Source organism: Staurois parvus, unplaced genomic scaffold (assembly GCF_062004578.1).
Source record: "Staurois parvus isolate SC_StPar_1 unplaced genomic scaffold, SC_StPar_1.0 ptg000682l, whole genome shotgun sequence".
Lineage (NCBI taxonomy): Eukaryota > Metazoa > Chordata > Amphibia > Anura > Ranidae > Staurois > Staurois parvus.
The window spans coordinates 11,485,443-11,504,336 of NW_028318478.1; the positions used below are offsets into that span (position 1 = coordinate 11,485,443).

Consider the following 18,894-nt stretch of genomic DNA (forward strand, 5'->3'; position numbering starts at 1 on the left):
GATATTACATCCTAATAAATTGTTACAAGCAGCTTATGCAACTCACTGCCTTCCAGTGAGCATTGGAAAGTTGATGTCCCCAGGCTTCCTGGAAACAATCTTTCATAAAATTCTGCATCTCCAACTCCCTCTGGTTTAGTTTTATCTGATGTTTGCACAGCTGAAATGCATGCATAATCCAGCCAAAAGCAAAAAAGAATGTTGTCAGTAATTAAGTGACAGAACCATCAAGGGTCATGGCTGTATTTTTATAATTGTGCATTTCTGTACAGTTGCCTTTTCTGGTCTGTGTTCACTATACTGCACAGGTTTATCATTTATTTATTTATTACAGGTACTTATATAGCGCCGTCAATTTACACACCGCTTTATATACATATGGTACATTCACATCAGTCCCTAACCCTCAAGGAGCGTACAATCTAAGGTCCCTAACTCACATTCATACATACACTACGGACAATTTAGACAGGAGCCAGATAACCTACCAGCATGTCTTTGGCGTCACGCAGGTTACATAGTAGATTTATGCCAGCTTAATAGTTCATGTATTGCATTTAGGCAACCTGTAAAAAGCTCTTTTTTCTCTTGTATGAAAATGTACCAAACAACAGAAGAGGACTCTTCATAGAGTTGCGCAATTAATGCCTAAGTAAATGTTGTCTTCATGCTGCTTTACTCACAATCACTAACAACATTTTAATTTTGTCCTGCTGGATTAGGTATGTGTTTAAATAGTAAACACACTAGAGAGGCATTGGACTGAAGGGAGTCTGTGGATGTAGAGTTTTATGAATGACAGTTTCCTGTGACACTAAGGATAAGTACTGAAAAAATTATGAGGAGGAAGCCTGCTAATTTTTCTGAAGGTGCCACTGGAAGCTGCCTGTGACCATGAAGTGCTGGGTTTGGATGTTGTATTTATTTTTAAATATACAATTTTTCTGAACACTCTATTACATTTTTAGGTACAGTATTTTGTAGAACCCTCTTTAGATGTGATGTTTGCTCCATGCACTCTATGGCTCCTTTCACACGATCGGTCTGATTGGGTCCACCTGTTTTTCAGGTGTGCTGGATCAAAACCTCCATTCTCTTTTATGGAGCAGCGAATATAAACAGACTTGTGTCTGTTTACACCTGCCTACGTATAATCCGATCCTATCTGCTAAAAACTGAAGGGGATCCGTTCCCCTCCATTTGATTGGATTGGAGGGCAGTTGGGTGTAAACAGACAGCTGGTCCGTTTACATCTGGCTGCCCATAGAGCAGAGTGAGCTGTGCCCATGTCCACTCTACATAAATGGAACAGACATGGACCTGTCATCCGCCTGCTCCACTGTGCTCAGTGGAGGATCAGCCAACAGATTCCCCGCTGGTCAGGCGGATTCCACCCTTTGCGGCCTATTGTGTGTAATAGAAAACATGTTACCAGGACACCTGTTGCTTAAGCTGGTTTTATTGTAAAGTCACCAGTACAAGCAATGTTCAGCATTTCAGAATCATGAAGGGGCCCCTTCATTAGGCATGTCACTGTTCATAGGGGAGCCTTACCTGACCTCACAGTGTTAAATGTTGCTTCCACTGGTGACTTTGCAATAAATTCAAATTAAAGCTGAACTCTAGGAAAATTTTAAAACTACCCTTGCAGTGGGGATATGCCCACACTGCAAGGGTTAAATGTTTGTTTTTGTCTAGGGCACCTTTCTGGTCCCCTGAAGCCTCTTCTCTTTGGTGCTCCATCCATTGGTCACACTGAGCTCACCACATGCAATGCAGGACCAATTGTCCTGCATTGTATGCTAGGATGTTGAGGGACTATCCATGGCTCAGAGCTTTGGAGGAAAGGACACTGGCTGCCAAGGGCAACGAGGGGTAAGGAAAGCTGTTTATTTATTTTATTTTTTTTAAGGTACGCTTAACAAAAATAATCATTTAACCCTTGCAGTGCAGAGGCAGCCCCACTGCAAGGGTAGTTTTGATTGTTCCCTTGAAGTTTAACTATAAGGAACAGTTTGGTGGGCTGGTGATATGCATTCTGATGTGTCAGAGCTGATGGTGCCATCTCTCTGATTACTACAGAACCCTCATTGCTGAACCTAGAACATTCAGGTTTTTAATGTGCAGCTGGATCTTCTCTTTCCCTGTATTGTGTGTTTTGGGGGGTTTTTTATATATTGAAGTGGGATAATATCGCTACAGTATGGCAATACCAGACTAGACGGTATATCTTTATTTATTGTTGTATAATTGTAGCTGTGAGTATGCATATTGATTCATTGTTTGAATCTTCATTTTCAGCACCTTAAATTCAAAGAAACAAATCTAACCACCTTGAATCAATTCAACGCATTAGCTCAGCTACGTCGACTTGATCAGTTGACTGTGGATCCTCAGGGAAACCCTGTAGTTAATTTCACTCTGTGGAAGTATTATGTGCTCTTTAGATTGAACCACTTCAACATCCAGAAAATTAATGATAATGAGGTAAGGAGGCTCTTACAATTGGATTAATGTTTATTATCAAAAACTGTGTTTTACAAAGTACTACATTGTAAAAACAAATAAAGTGCTACTTTATCACTAGACATGAAAGCAAAGAAATTTCTCTTCACTGAAAGTGTTTAGAGTAGGAGGTAAAGGGGAACCTCTTGGAGGGAAAATTGCCCTAGTAACAACTGTTAAAAGTTGGTTCCCACTTACTATGGGGAAATCCCCCCCTTCTCCTTTATTATGTCCTCAGGACAGCAAAAAAACTCTCCCTAGAGAGGACACAGACAGCAAAAAACCTTAGGCTCCATGCACACTAGCTTTTATTTTTTAGGCTAAAAAAAACGCGGGTAATAGCATTTTTAGTAGCATTCAGAAGTGTATAGGAGTGTTAGCATTTTATTAGTGTTATTACAGTGTTTTTACAGTACATGTAGAGAAAAAACAAAGCTAGAAAACAGCTGTTAGGAGCGTTTTAGTAGCGTTTAGGAGCATTTAGCTTTTTTACTACTGGAAAACGTGCCCAAAAGACACTACAAAACCAATTTTTTTTCTGCTCCTAGATGCTCAAAAAATGCTAATAGCCTAAAGTAGTGTGCATGGACACATAGGAGAACACAATTTAGCTTCTAGGAGCAGAAAAAAGTTGCTGATAATAGCTTCTAGAAGCTTAAAAAAACACTACTGTGGAGCCTAAAAGCAACTTTCAGTAACTTTACAAGTCTACCTGAATAATTCACATTGGACAGCAACATTATATTAAAAAAAAAAGCCTCACTTATTAATATTATTGTAGCAGAACTACAGCTGCAGGGCTGCGCAAAATCACGTATATACACATGATTTTGCATTTCCGGGTAGGGGGCGCGTGCCGCCCTATCCCCACTGCCATTGTCGGCTACAGCTGTTGATTACCAGGTCCTGGCTGGAGATTCCCTGCCAGCAACCGGCAATCACAGAGGAACAGTGAAAGAGGAGAGGTCTGTGTGTAAACAACACAGATTTCACCTGTCAGCACGAACAGGCTGCTTTGTATTGCTCTTCACAGCAGAGCAATACAAAGCAGCTTGTCTCCCTAGAGAAACATAAAAAGCATATAATGTAAAACACAACACAGCACACAGTTAACCCTTTAATCGCCCAGATGTTAACCCCTTCCTGCCCAATGTTATTAGTACAGTGTCAGTGCTTTTTAATAGCACTGATCACTGTATTAGTGTCATTGGGATGTCAGTGGCATTTAGTCAGTTCTCCTCCAGTGTCAGAATGCCCGCCGCAGTCCCACAGTCCTGCTATAAGTTATTGATCGCTGCCATTACTAGTATAAAAAAACAAAAAAATTCCAGTATATATAACGCCATTTGTAGACGCTATAACTTTCATGTATACCACTTAATAATAAAGCACAGTCCCCCGCTGCTGGAAGGTGGAAATATTTCCTATGTCTCCTCTCCCACAGCGTTCAGAATGCAGTATTGTAAATTTGTAGCCAATCAAAAGGTGAGAGGCTGCAGGAAAGGGCTGATCTGTGTCAGAAATTTGTAAACACAGCCAAGGACCGCGCAAGCACTAGGATATAATTGTGTCATCTCTGAGCCATCATCTCAGTCCAGGAAGTAGATGATGACCCTGAATGACATCTGAATAAAGATCCTTCTGAAGAGAAAGGCAGATAAAGGCATTTTAACAGGGAGAGTATTGTGATCTCTGTAAGTGTTAGCATGCATGCTCTGAACATAAAAATGATATCAGATGCAGGGTCCAGTTTGATTTTAGCATTCTCCGTATAAACAAAAGTAGAAAGAATGTTTTTGCTGAAGTTACACTTTAAAGGTATATTCCACTTTTTGTGAAAAATTAATACATTCATTGCCTTTTTACAAAAAGAAAAAAAAGAAGGGCCGCTATTAATTTTTCTCGATTGGAGTCTGTAAAGCATTGCAATTGCTCCGGCAGGCCATTTCTCCAGCCCTTGGTCCGTACGAAGGTACAGACTTTTGGTAATGTAGCTGGAAGAAGTAATTACTGGACTACAAATGTGTTGATGTTTTTGTGCTCCATTGAGAACTACTATTTGCTCTGCCAGGGTGACAGATAGGACTTGTGCAACATAGTAGTAATTTACTGTTAACTCTGATTACATTGTTTTCAACTGCAAAATGTTTATTGTGCTCTTTGGCAGGTCACTCAGAATGATGTCGTCATGTCTGAGAGGCTCTTTGGAATCCTTGCCTACATTGCATCATCTGAATTACCACAGTATAGGCTCACTGCACTGCTTGGCGATACCAGGTATATACTGTAGTAATTGACCATGCATATATTTATTTATTTCAGGTACTTGTATAGCACCATCAATTTACGCAGTGCTTTACATATATATTGTACATTCACATCAGTCCCTAAACCTCAAGGGGCATACAATCTAAGGTCCCTAACTCACATTCATACATACACATACTACGGACAATTTAGACAGGAGCCAATTAACCTACCAGCATATCTTTGGAGTGTGGGAGGAAACCCGGAGTACCCAGAGGAAATCCATGCATGCACAAGGAGAACATACAAACTCCAGGCAGGTGGTGCCGTGGATGGTATTCAAACCAACGACCCTAGTACTGCCAGGCAGAAGTGCTAACCACTTAGCCACTGTGCTGCCCATATAGCAAGCATTTGCAAAGGTTTCCGTGTGTATCAACTTTCTTGATATATAATGAAGGGACCAACCAAGTAACACATTCGTAACTTTAAAGATACCATAAAGTGACATAATAATTAATAAATGGATCCTAAAATGATCCTAAAATACCACAAAATATTATAACATAGATACATAGCTATTCATCAAACTGTCCATTCCCAAAGGGAGTAGTGCTTAGTGCCAGCAACATTCTAAGGCTACATTCACACTTGACTTTATTTCTAACTCCTGTCAAAAGCCCCTATAGCATTTGACAGGCATTAGACAGGTGTTTGAGAAGCGTTTTTAATACTCCCCAAATGCTCTAAAAACAGTATATTCCAGTATATTATTGAGGTATAGAGAACAGGGAGTTGTAGCCCACAGTAAAAAGAAAAAAACCTCCATTGGAAACACAATATTTATCATAGATATACAGTTTTAACATTATCAGCGTTAACAAAATTCATGTTTCCTTTAAATACGTTGATAGGTTAACATGCGGCTTGTCTGAAAATACGCACCAACCAAGTAAAGGATGAAGCTGGCTCCTGGATGGGCACTGGGGCAAAAGTAGAGGTTGCGTCCTCCATTTTTCTTGTTAAAACATTTTATCATTATTATTATTATTATTCATTTTCAGAGCCAAGAGAACAAACATAAGGCATCTCTAATACAAGTATATAAACAAAACAATAAGAAACACAAAAAGTAAAAAAAAAGGAGGAAAGGGGGGAGCAATGGGAGGGCAGGTTGCCCTACCACAGAAAGGGATTACAGTGCGATAAACAATTAACAAGGTACCCTTGGGAGCAATGGAAGTTTTGTATAGCGAAGGAAAATGAGACATGGTCAGGCTCTGGGATGAGGGCAATAGAACTGCAGGAGGGTTCCGCGTAAAGCCAAGGGGAAAGAATTAGGGGAGAAGAATAGGAAGAAACAGAGGAAGGTACAAAGAAGGAGGGAGGGAGGTGTGTGACTTCCGGGGGAGAGAGGAGGTTCTCGGGACCAAACCAAAGTATTATTTAAACTGAAATGGTAGTGTCTTCACAAGGAGGGACTAGATAGCGCTAAGGGACAGGCTCATTTTTAATATTATTATTATACAGGATTTATATAGTGCCAACAGTTTGCTCAGCGCTTTATACTGGAATTTGTATTATACTGGAAATAAAAATTGTGAAACTGCATTAGCAGGGTGTTGGCGCTAAGCTCTCCTCCCTTTCGGCTTGATAAGTAGCTATGTATCTGTTATGACATTGTGTGGTATTTTAGAATGATTTTAGAAACCATGTATTTTTAATTATGTATTTAATTATTTTAAGTCAAGGTTTTTCTTGTCTCTAATGATACCTTTTAAAGGGTGCAATTTCTCTACTTACTTCAGAATTTCAACGTTCTTGAAACATTTAAAGTTCTGTTCAGCTCCAGTCAGAAAGTTCTGAACACACACACAGTATCTTAATGGCTATCCTTTTAAACCTTTTGGCAGGCTTCAGCAGTCCTTTTCAGCAGGCTTCAAGCAGCCCGTACGTTTGCTGAAGCCTCCTAATAACTTGTATTAAGCGACAGCCAGCACTTCCATTAGGATCTGACTCGGCTGTCCCAGGCTGGAGCTGAAGGATGCTTTAAGGGATTCAGGTATACTAATGGAAGCTTGGGAATGGTTTGTAAATGTTTGCTGTAGCTGAGGTGCTTTTTTTTTTATTCTTCAAAAACTCATGATTGTCACAGGTAGACATGCAGGCCTTAAAAGACTATTTAAGACTGGTTATTTTTCCTGAAACAAGTGAAAATGAGGCGCTGGATTAAAACCATCAGTAGATTAATCAGATTAAGCCTGGGTTCACATATATGCAGTGCTGTGTATTCACATGTGATTGGCACAGGAACCGCACTGCATTCCTGTGCCAATCACATGCAAATTTTGTGCGGTGCGATAGGAGTCATATGTTTTGTATGGCTCTATTCGCACCGCACCCGCACCAAAAAGGTGCAGGACCCTTTTTTGGGTCCACACTAGAATCGGATCGCATGGATATACACACCTATGTGATCCGATTCTGCACATCGCACCGCATTTTGTGGACCACTTTTGGGTGTTGTTAACCTAACATACACACCTGCAGCGGTTCGCAAGAACAGGGCACGATTCTGATGCGGTGTGGAATTCGCACAGAAAACGCTGCAAATTCCGCACCACATCAGCGTGAACCAGGGCTGAGAATAGGCAGTAGTGTCTCTGACAGTTCTGGTCTGAACATTTACATGGAAAATTACTAAGAGAGCCTCAAACAAAAGGCTGAAGAGTCAGAACCCTTTTATTACTGACATTTGCTTACAAGGAGAAAACACAGAAAAACCAACATGCTTTGGGGACGTCCCCCTTCCTCAAGGCTACAAAACAGACAAAAAATAACCCATTTGAAATCATAAAGCTGAACTTCAGGTACTAAAATGCTAATTTAAATATATTCCTCGATAGCCGCAAAAGGGTATAAACCCACTTTGTGTGCACCAAAATGCCTTTGAAAACCTAGATATTTCCATGTAAAAGTAGCCGAGACATAATCACTGAGCTGTGCTGAAAGGAGAATTGTGGGAGGGGCCCAGCAGGCCCCACTCACTAAAGGCTGCCTACAGAAAAGTACGGGAAGAGGCAGAGACCAGTCACTCTGCACAAGGAGAGGGCAGCAATCACCGGTCTTTATTACAGGAAGTTCCTGCACAGAAGCAAAGTTTCACACTGGAGTACTGCACAGGTCTGCAAGAAATACAAAAAGCACACCACGCTTCCAGGAAGAATGCCCATGACTCTTGTATTTAGACAATATTTGCTTATCCTGGAGTTGAGCTTTACATTTTTTTTTATTATATTGAGTTATTTTTCCTGTCTGGTGTCCTTTTATCATGCAACGGTAAATGACCACTGATCAGTTCTCTGGCATTTTCAGAGGAGACAGTTCTCTGAATGTCTTTTTATGAAGCAGTGTAGATCACTTCTCCAAATGAGGAGAGAAGCGATCTACACACGCTTTGAACGCTAGAAAACGGCTGCTTTTACTATAATCTCGCTAGAGATCAGACAAACACAGTTTACTAAGCAGCAGTAACTTACCGCTGCTTCGTTTGCGGTTCCCCCGATTCTCCACCTCTGGGTTCGAGAATCTGGAAGGAGAACACAGATCGCCAATGAAGGGCTGACATCGCTCCTTCATATGCTAGCCGTCTGTGTGCTGAGATGATCAGTGATGAACATGTTCTCCGCTGATCATCTCTGTTTCCTAAACCACTGATGATCGGAGATCAGCAACAATCCTCAGGATCGCCGCTGATCTCAGTTTTGTAAAAGACACCTCCTATCCTGCTTAGGAGATTTCACTTCAGGTTTTATTATTGGAGATACAACAAGGAGTGACAGGAAATCCCCCCACTCCCCAATGTGAAGGGAATTCCCATCTTTGACAGCTGACAAATAGAGGGCTGACTCCCTCAGCGGATATATATAGACAGCACTAAATACCTAGGATATTGCCTAACTCTCCCATACTTTAGGCAAAGGTTTTAAAACAAGTTTTTCTTTTCCAAAATGTTAAAGTGATTCTACAGTTATGTAGAAAAAAAAAAGAAAAAAAATCATACCTGCTCTGTGCAGTGGTTTTGCAAAGATCTGCCCCGAATCTGCCACCGAAAACCTGGTACTCCTGGCTCCTCCCCCCTTATACACAGACAGCAGCACTCAACTCTCAACTCCCACTCTATCGTCATAGGATTTGATTGACAGCAGCAGGAGCCAATGACTCCCACTCTTATCAATCTGTGAGAAGGAAGAGAGAGGAGAGAGCTGCTGCTCTTGTACACATTGTTGGATCAAGATTGAGCTCAGGTAAGTAGCAGACTTCATTCTCACCTAGGCAAGGATTAGGAAACTGTCACAAAAAAAGTTACCTAAAAAATAAAACTTTGCAAATATATTAGATGATGGGACGGGAGAAGGAGAATGAGCTGCATGTTTATTATTGCATTAAAGTGATACTAAACCCACAACAGTAAAATCAGTCTGTATATTCAGTAAAGCTTGTTAATCTCACTGTGGAACCTAAGGGAATAATCCTCTGCATTGTGTAAAACATCTGTTTGATCCTCCCCTTCCTCCAGTGTCCCCTCTTATCTCCTGATAAGACATATCATGCGAAGACACTCTGCACATGCTCAGTTTGGTGTGTATTCCTAGAGAGGTTTATTTTTCTTGGTAGAGTGCATGTGATCAGCACAGAGTCAATCAGCACTGTCCAGACAGAGGTCAGGGGTTCTGCATCCTCCCACAGCAGAAGTAAAACTCCTCCTGCAAGCTTTAACATGTGCTCTGCTGGACACTGGTAGAAGTCACAAGAGTGCTCTAACTGCTGATGAGAAAAGGTATTTAGCAGATTGTATTTACTAAAAAAATTGCACTTCCATGTTCTGTGTACTATGGGAGATCAGATATAGCGAATGCAGGGTCCTGGGTTTAGTAACACTTTAAATTTGTGAGGTGCTTCAAAATGGCATAAAACTATGATATCCAACATTTTTATCAGGGCACGTTTTAAAACCATTACAGGTCCTCGGTTTAGCATTAACTTTAAATAATGGCCCTGGAATTATTGCTCTCACTCTACAATTCAGCCTATTGATACCTATTATGTAATCATCTTTTTACCTATGTATGTGTGCCCTATGTGTGTGTTGGCATTCAGGAGTGGGAGGCGGGGCAAGCTGCAGTTTTTTTTTTTATTGTTTTATTATTTTATTTTTAACAGTATTTTTTTAAATTTCACTTAATGTTATTACTATCACAAGAAGTTTGACCTTCTGAAAATGCTAATCACCTGGCGAATTCCTTTAATTCTTACATGGTCTATTAGTTGCATATAATACTAATATTGATGCTTATGTAACTGTCCATATTATCCATTTTCCACTTTTTATTTTAAAGATACCGGTCTGTTCCACCGCTAAATGATCCCATGTATATTTTGTGTTACAATATTTATACAACTTCTGCAGGAAAAAAACATTTCTCCAACTTGGGGAAGGAAAGACAAAGAAGAGTCCCTTAGTTAATGAAGAAAGTAATGACAGCAAGAGAGGTGGAGCGGAGACTCCAAGCAGAGCAACATTGCAATACATTCCACAGGATCTGCTAAGTGAGAAGTTGGAGGTAATTCGCTGAATCGATATATCGGGATTAAATAAAGAGCTGGTCTGAAAAATGTTTAACCCTCTAACGAGATAGGATGCCCTGCTTTGCATCACATCTGCATGCAACCTTAAAGAGGAATTCAAGCCTAACACTAACCTAAAGAGTAACTCCACTGTTGAGGAAAAAAAAAACATTCCCCTTTGGGTGATCTATGTACATTGCGAGGATTTTTACAAACTTTGTTGCAGATTCCTACCTTTTGTTTTTCTGAATAAATAGCTGTTTGTCTATGCCCATGTGCAGAGTGAATATGAATGGCAGTGATTTTATCATTATCAATCAGCTGCTGCAACTGCAGGGTTCTAATGAGGAAAGTGGCAGGGTCTGCATCCCTTCATACTAGGTTCACATCTGTGCGGGTGCTGCTGCTGCGAATCCGCACGAAAATCCGTGCAGCCGCACAACCCACACAGAGACATGTGTACCCACTGGGAAATGCAACCGTACTGGGAACCGAGGTTCCCGTGCAGGCTGCGTTTTCAAAAGAATTGCGGGGACTTCTTTCCCTGCATGTCATGGGCACGGGAGTCCATTCAAATGAATGGGCTCTTGTGCCCAAGCAAAACAAAACCTGCACGTCTGCATAGGTGTGAATCGGGGGTTAGACATAATTTCCCTTTGGGAATACCTCGACAAAAATGGCATTTTCACTGCAGTGGGTGCTCAAAATCTGATTTTTATCTTAGTGCAGACTTCTGGGAAAATCGGTGAGTCAATCACATAAGCAAGTTAATGACATTTCTGGGGGGCGTTCTGTATACCATCTCTGTAGAAAACGCCTCCAGGTAGCTGCATTGCATTGCAGTTTACAGAAAATTACAGAGCTGCAGATTAAAAAGGAATGGTCATTTTTAATAACATTCAATTACAGTACGACTTGTGTAGCAATTGTATAAGCTATTTTTTTTATTTTGTTCTATTTTTTTTCCCATGAAAGTGGAGTTAACTCAAAAATGCCCCCCCCCCCCATTATTAGTCTGCTAATGATGCTGCAGCTCCAGCTTTCCTGTGTCATAGAGCGCTTAACAACAACTGGGAATTCTGGCAGCCACAACATCACCCATAAGCTCCAATGGTCCAACCGTTGCCAGCACTGCCTGCTCTCCCCTGCAGCCGTCACTCATTGACACAGGGGAGCCAGAGCAGCAGGACTGGAGCGGGTATAAAAAGGTAAGCATACAGATCTTTTTTACACAAGGTAGGAAGGATAGGTAGGAAGGGAGAGGAGACATTTTTAAGAATAGTGTTAGACTTAAATCCCACTTTAATTTGAACTCTGTGCCATTAACATGAAGGTTTTGTATGTAGCATGAGTTGTGTCCTGCTTTATCATTTTATATTAATGTATGTATTTAAAGCAAAATATAAATATTAATTTTATATAATAAAAACCATTATAAATTAACAAGTACGGTTGTGTTCAAAATAATAGCAGTGTGTTGAAAAAAGTGGATAAAGCTCAAAATCCTTCTAACAGCTTTTATTTCCATCCACACAAATGCATTGGGAACACTACACATTCTATTCTAAATCAAAACATGAAGAAAAAAATATCAAATTTGTGTTGTTCCTCTAAAAAAAATTGAAGAAAAGTGAATATTAGACTGTTCAAAAAAATAGCAGTGTTTGTATTCTTCTTTACAAACTCAAACATTCACTATATAAACTGAAAAATGTTTGAAGATTTTGCTTTCCTTTGAATCACTTAATGAATATTTTGTTGTATAAGCACTGTTTCTGAGAACTGCTGTACATCTGTGTTGCATGGAGTCAACCAACTTCTGGCACCTGTGAACAGGTATTTCAGCCCAGGATGATGGGACTACATTCCACAGTTCTTCTCTATTTCTTGGTTTTGCCTCAGAAACTACATTTTTGATGTCACCCCACAAGTTTTCTATTGGATTAAGATCCGGGGATTGGGCTGGCCACTCCATAACGTCAATCTTGTTGATCTGGAACCAAGATGTTGCACGTTTACTGGTGTGTTTGGGGTCGTTGTCTTGTTGGAACACCCATTTCAAGGGCATTTCCTCTTCAGCATAAGGCAGCATGACCTCTTCAAGTATTCTGATGTATTCAAACTGATCCATGATCCCTGGTATGCGATAAATAGGCCCAACACCGTAGTATGAGAAACATCCCCATATCATGATGCTTGCACAACCATGCTTCACTGTCTTCACAGTGTACTGTGGCTTGAATTCAGTGTTTGGGGGTCGTCTGACAAACTGTCTCCGGCCACTAGACCCAAAAAGAACAATCTTACTTTCATCAGTCCACAAAATGTTGCGCCATTTCTCTTTAGGCCAGTCAATGTGCTCTTTGTAACCTCTTCAGCACATCTTTTTTTCAATAGTGGGACTTTGCGGGGGCTTCTTGCAGATAGCTTGGCTTCACGTAGGCGTCTTCTAATTGTAACAGTACTCACAGGTAACTTTAGACCTTCTTTGATCTTCCTGGAGCTGATTGTTGGCTGAGTCCTTGCCATTTTGGCTATTCTTCTATCCATTCTAATGGTAGTTTTTCGCTTTCTTCCAGGTCTTTCAGGTTTTGGTTGCCATTTTAAAGCATTTGCGATCATTTTAGCTGAGCAGCCTATCATTTTCTGCACTTCTTTATATATTTTCTCCTCTCCAATCAACTTTTTAATCAAGGTACGCTGTTCTTCTGAACAATGTCTGGAACGACCCATTTTCCTCAGAATTTCAGAGAGAAATGCACTGTAACCAGCATGTACAACATTTGCTACCTTCCTTCCTTAAATAAGGGCAATAATTGCCACCTGTTTTTCAAAGAATGAATGACCTCACTAATAGAACTCCACACTGCTATTATTTTGAACATGCCCCTTTCAATTAGTGATTCAATTACACAGAATCAGCAGCATGCATGTCATGACTGTTGGGTCTGTTGGATTTCTATTACTCTACTACACCTGCTAGTAAATTATTTGCCATGTAGAAATATAATTTCTACCAAAAACAGTGATTGATCAGGTTAGTGATGTCTGACTGCTATTATTTTGAACACAACTGTAAATAAAGAATAGGAGCCATGGGAGGTTTTCTGCTTGGAACTCATTTAGACTTTGTATGATATATACAAAGACAGTCATGAAATAAATGCTCAGCTAAACTATAAATTTCTAGTGCATACTTTGTTATGCCTTTTCTAGATTTGTGTATTTACAGTGCATAATTATATTTTCAGTATTTTATGGCTTTTCTGTTCCAGTGTGCTTAAATTAAAATTTTTACATTGGTATTGCATTTACCAATGTTCAGTGTGTACATTTTTTTAAAACCAGGGCCTACTGTTTTTCTTAAATCTTTACTCTAGCTAAGATTTTTTTTTTAGATAAAGTGGAAATTTATAGACCTTCCATTCAAAGGTTAGTAGCAAGTCTACCTAATAGACCACCCCCTCCGGTGTAATTGCCTAATCCATTTGCGAGCTTGAAGCCTGTAAAATCACTAATCTAATTAATCTTCATGGGTACAGAGAAGCAGGTTACCCTGTTAGCTTCATCCCGCCATTCAATGCTTGGCATTTGAACACTTGGTGGCCAATCCCAAGCACTATTATGTGGGGGCAGGGCTAAGGTCCTTAGACATGAGTAGGATTTGACACTGAGCTTACATGGGGATTGGGGCTTTTTACTCAGAACTCCTGTTCTGTTTGTCACCAGTCATCACTTAAACAGGATGTAGGGGGAAATCCACTTTAAGAGGATATATACAGCAATAAAATGCACAGGACATAAGAGGATATCTCCACTTGATGGCTCAGACTGCATTATAAATTTGACAAGGGTTCTTCCCTGCTCTATCCAAAACAAAAAACAAATTGGCTAGCATTCAGCATTTCTCTTTATTTTCAGTTCTCTTTGCAGTATTAAAGAATATGTGACATAGTATATGTATATAATGTAAAGTGTTGTTAAAGAGATGAAAAATAAGAAAAAATAAAACTGCTATATTTTTGTAGTCCATAAATAAAGAATGGGACAAAGTAAGATCGCCTAATTTTAAAAGAGAGCTCTGCAAACCTTTTGAATTAGGTGGTCCTGGTTGTCTGTTATAATACCTAGTATTTATTCTCAAAGAATTTTGTTAAATGTAATGGATAGAGGCATGATCAGGGTTAAGTGAGGATAGGGAATGAATACAGAAAGGAAAAGGGAGTGGAAAGAAACAGCATAAACACTGAACACAAAGGTAAATGATATACAAATCACTCTATGAAGGTCCAGGGACATTGTGTATTTGTCTGCATTGTGTCAGAGAGAAGTTGATACAGTGTAATAATAGTAAAAGGTACATTCTAACATCAACCACATAACCATGTGTAAACAGTCTCTTCTGAATAACAAACCCTGATCAGTCTAGTTCTATTGAAATTTATTGCAACAATGGATGAAAAAAAATTAAAACAATTTATTACAAACTGGAACTCTTAAGATTCACAGTGCTTTAAAAAACTAGATTTCATTCAGCTGGGGTTGACATCTACTTTTTTTTATATTATTATACACTTTTTTATACCCTCCGCTCTCCTAAATGCCCCTCTAATTGTTTAAAATAGAACTAAACTTTGTTCACATTTTCATAAAAAAATTAAAAGGAGAATTAACATCCTACGCCCTCTACCCTACCCAGTCCCTTTCATGGGTGATTGTCTGGCAGTGCCAACGCAGAGCAATTCGGATTGGGCGTTGCTGGCACTTGACTGCTTTGACCAATCAGAATTGCTCTGATTCATCCTGGAAGCCTTAAAGAAAGAATGAGAAGAAGAGCTGGGATTTTAAATCCCCAGGCCAACACACCGGCTGTGTAGGCACTGACGCCTAATCACAAACGAAGGTAAGTGCATTGGGGACTGGGAGAGTGTAGGGTGTTCTGCTTTCATCCTTTTCTGGAAAGGTGAATTAACCCTTTAAGGAATTTAGAGCACATCAGCATATCCCTTGCTTTGCCTAGGTCCACATCTCATATTTTATTTCTTTGCTAGAGTATATCACAGTTGGCTGAGCAACTGATTTCAGAGAAATGTCAAGGACTTGTAAAAATCTGCTAAGTCCTGTTTCATATCAGCAATAAAACAGCAAAGTAAATATGATTTGCCACAAAAAGCCCAGTTAATGAGGATCCCCAGTTGAGTTTATTTGTGAAAGAGGGAAAAAACTTTTCCCATAATAATTCGCTGGAAAGGATTTTGTGTATTTTTCATTTTAATTCTCACGCTCACTATGGATGATCCAAGCTATGATCTAATGCTTTTAGGCAGGAACAAAACAAATCCTCCATTGACTTTTCTTCACTGTCTAATGGTTTTTGATACAGTATAAAATAACTTCCCATTATCAGATTGTTAAATTTGAGGAATGTTTAGGGAAACATATTCCAGGTGATTTTTGAAATGTGTGTTATTTGTTCTAATATTAAACTGCCAAAAAGTGAAATTACACTTAGTTTTAAAACATTGAAAAGGCTGAAAGTTTAAACAAAGAGTCTTGTTTAAAAGCAGGCACCATAACCTGAAAACCCTTGCTTGTGAACTCTTCCAATCCCAGGGGAGCTCTATAACTAGGGGCTTGACTACTTTGTGTTTGGAGATTAGTCCACTCTTTCTCCTACAAACCAGTAAGAGCGCTGTTAATTCTAGTGCTGCTCACACCATAGCTCCCCAATACTAAAACCTGCATGCCTACAATTCTATTTTTCAACAAGGGCACTGTTAATGATCATTAGATAGTGAGCCAGGGGGTGGGCAGAAAAGTTGGAGAAAATAAGTCCACAATGACCGCATGCATCTCATCTGGGACTGAAAGAGCACACAGAAATGGTTAATGCTGTAGGTAATAGCGGATGCTTTGTGGTGCCTCATTTTAGGCAGGACTGTGATCTTTTAAAAAGGTCTCTAAAAATGAATTTAAAATAAGGCTGGAAGGTTAATTTTAAAGATAGACTACAGCATAATGTCTTAATATTTATTCTAAGAATAATGAAAAAATGTAGTTGACAGTATTTTGACCTGTCATTTTTTTATATCTTTGTGGGTCATATTTTTTTCACTACAGTATTTCATATACAGTTTTGTTGTTACTAGAGGACACACCTATCAGTATACCAAGCATTATCTATCTATCTATCTATCTATCTATCTATCTATCTATCTATCTATCCAGTCGTATCCGACCCTTGGCGATTTCATGGACCGTCACTCTTAAGTGACTTTTTCCATGAATTATTTTACAGGGTAGGTTGCCAGGTCTTTTCCCAACCCCTACCATGCAGGAGATCCCGCATAGCCAGGGATGAAATTAGGACAATTTGGACAGGAGCCAATTAACCTACCAGCATGTCTTTGGAGTGTGGGAGGAAAACGAGTACCCGGAGGGAACCCACGAACATGCAAACTCCATGCAGGAGGTGCCATGGTTGGGAATTGAACCCATGACCCATTTACTGCACGGCAGACGTGCTAACCACTAAGCCACTGTGCCGCCCACCATGCAATATACTCTGCATTATTTATTGGAAGACACTTGAAAATGAACGTGCAGCACCTAAAGTACTTTTGTAAAGCAATTGATGTGTGTCCCATAACTGTATATACATTTTTCCAAAATGAAAGCTTAATTTGTATTTTTGTATTTTGTCCAGCAGTCACATGAATTCATAGTCTCCTGTATATTACATTGTTGGAGTGGAGCATGTCAGTATTGGAAAGAGGCAGACTGTTGACTTCTAATAGCACATAGACCAATGTCCAAAAATCTGTTGAATGCCTTCAGCTTTCATCTAGGTGCAAACATACAGACACAGACTGAATGTCCAGCAAAGAATTTAGGCACTCCTATTAAGACAGATGTGCACTGCAGAGAAATGAGCTGCAGAGCTGTGGAATGACCAGCAGATAGTAAAGTCAATTCTTACATTTAAGAACATATTTAATATCTGTTACACCTGAAAAAAAGGAATAGTCAATAACTGAACCTTACACTTAACCTAACCTTTTTAACCCAAAAGTTAATGTACACATTTCCATAAATAAATATTGGGGCATGCCATTGCTGTCCTCTTTCTAACAAGAATGTTAGTTGCCTGGCTGTTATGCTGATCCATTGGCTTCAATACTTTCACTCAGTTCTGTAATTTATGGTATCTAAATGTTTCTCTTACAGGAAACCGCAGAGAGGAAAACTTTCTGCCATTCCTATGTGAAGGACCTTGTGAATGAAGCAACTGATATCAATTTGAAAAATGAATCTCTACAAAAGTTGTGGCCACAAATGTTCATTGAGATGGTCAGAGATGCAGTGATTGAGATCCGTGATAAGAACTCCTATATGAAACAGTGCTTGCAGAGGATCTCTGAGCAAAAATAGCCACTGATCAATATTTCATACTTACCAAACAGTTATATTGACTGTTCCTATGTAGATCTGCTTGTTCCTCTCTTCATGTCCTGAATTTTCTACCTCCCTCTTTTTTGGCAGTATGGAAGACCACCATGTGTTAAACCAAGCCCTATACTTGGGACTTTGACCTGTTTATAGCAAGTAGGATTGTATACCACAAAGAAGCCATGATCTTCAAATGTCTTCCACCACTAAATATGTGGAAGGACGCATTGCTACAGCACTATGGCCAATTTGTCAAATGAAAAGTCACTTTTCAGTGTAATTTGCTTTTCTGAAGCGTTTGTTTAAAATAAAATAAAATCTCTTTTGTAATTTGAGTGCTAAATAATTTGGGGCATTTAGAATGGAACCCCTCAGGGTCCCCTACATACATTGCATGGATATTGGCAAACCTTACTGCAGATACATGACTGCTTGCATTCTGTAATATTGGAAGAGATCCTGTTGGCATACTTACAGAAATCTTACAAATCCGTGCCGAGAGAGAAGGTCTGCCTTTACTTATTATCATATCATTCTCAGTGTATTAAGAAGCAATACACTCCTTTGGTAAACCTTTTGATGTACAACACTCATCAGTTATCTCATCAATGTGAAACTTCCAGGATATACAAAAATCAAGCGCTTGGTAAAAAGAATGATAACAAGTAAATATATCAATATAATATAATAAAATTATAAAAATCTAGCTGCTGGCATAAAAGGTCACCTCTGAAACCTAACAATAATGGTCAAATTAAATCAATCAATGCAGCGCTAATAAAATTGCATAAATGATAATATCAAATGTGTCAGATTAAATAATGATATCAGGTGTAAATAGTAACTGCAAAGACCCCAGATAGATAATACAGCACTGGGTAGGATTCCGTGACTCCTGTGGTGGTGGAAATGAGTATAGATATACACTAACCAGATAGATGAAATGCTTGCGCATGGAGTATATAAGACCTACTCCTGGTACTCTGGATGTGAGTCACTGGAATGGATAGCAGTCATCTATGTCTCATCCACCAGGTGTCATACATCAGGACACAACATCAAAGG

General features: G+C 39.5%; 1 protein-coding gene across 2 annotated transcripts in view; it reads left to right on the plus strand.

Moving 5' to 3' along the window:
* Positions 1-18,159, plus strand: part of LRRC49 (leucine rich repeat containing 49) — a 159,016-nt gene extending 140,857 nt beyond the window's left edge. For both annotated transcript variants that reach the window (XM_089652471.1, XM_089652472.1), the window contains exons 14-17: positions 2,302-2,487; positions 4,673-4,782; positions 10,223-10,376; positions 17,608-18,159. In XM_089652471.1, the coding sequence (XP_089508597.1) occupies positions 2,302-2,487; positions 4,673-4,782; positions 10,223-10,376; positions 17,608-17,811 (654 nt within the window). In that variant the 3' untranslated portion in view covers positions 17,812-18,159. The remainder of the gene's footprint in view (positions 1-2,301; positions 2,488-4,672; positions 4,783-10,222; positions 10,377-17,607) is intronic.
* Positions 18,160-18,894: the final 735 nt, after the last annotated feature.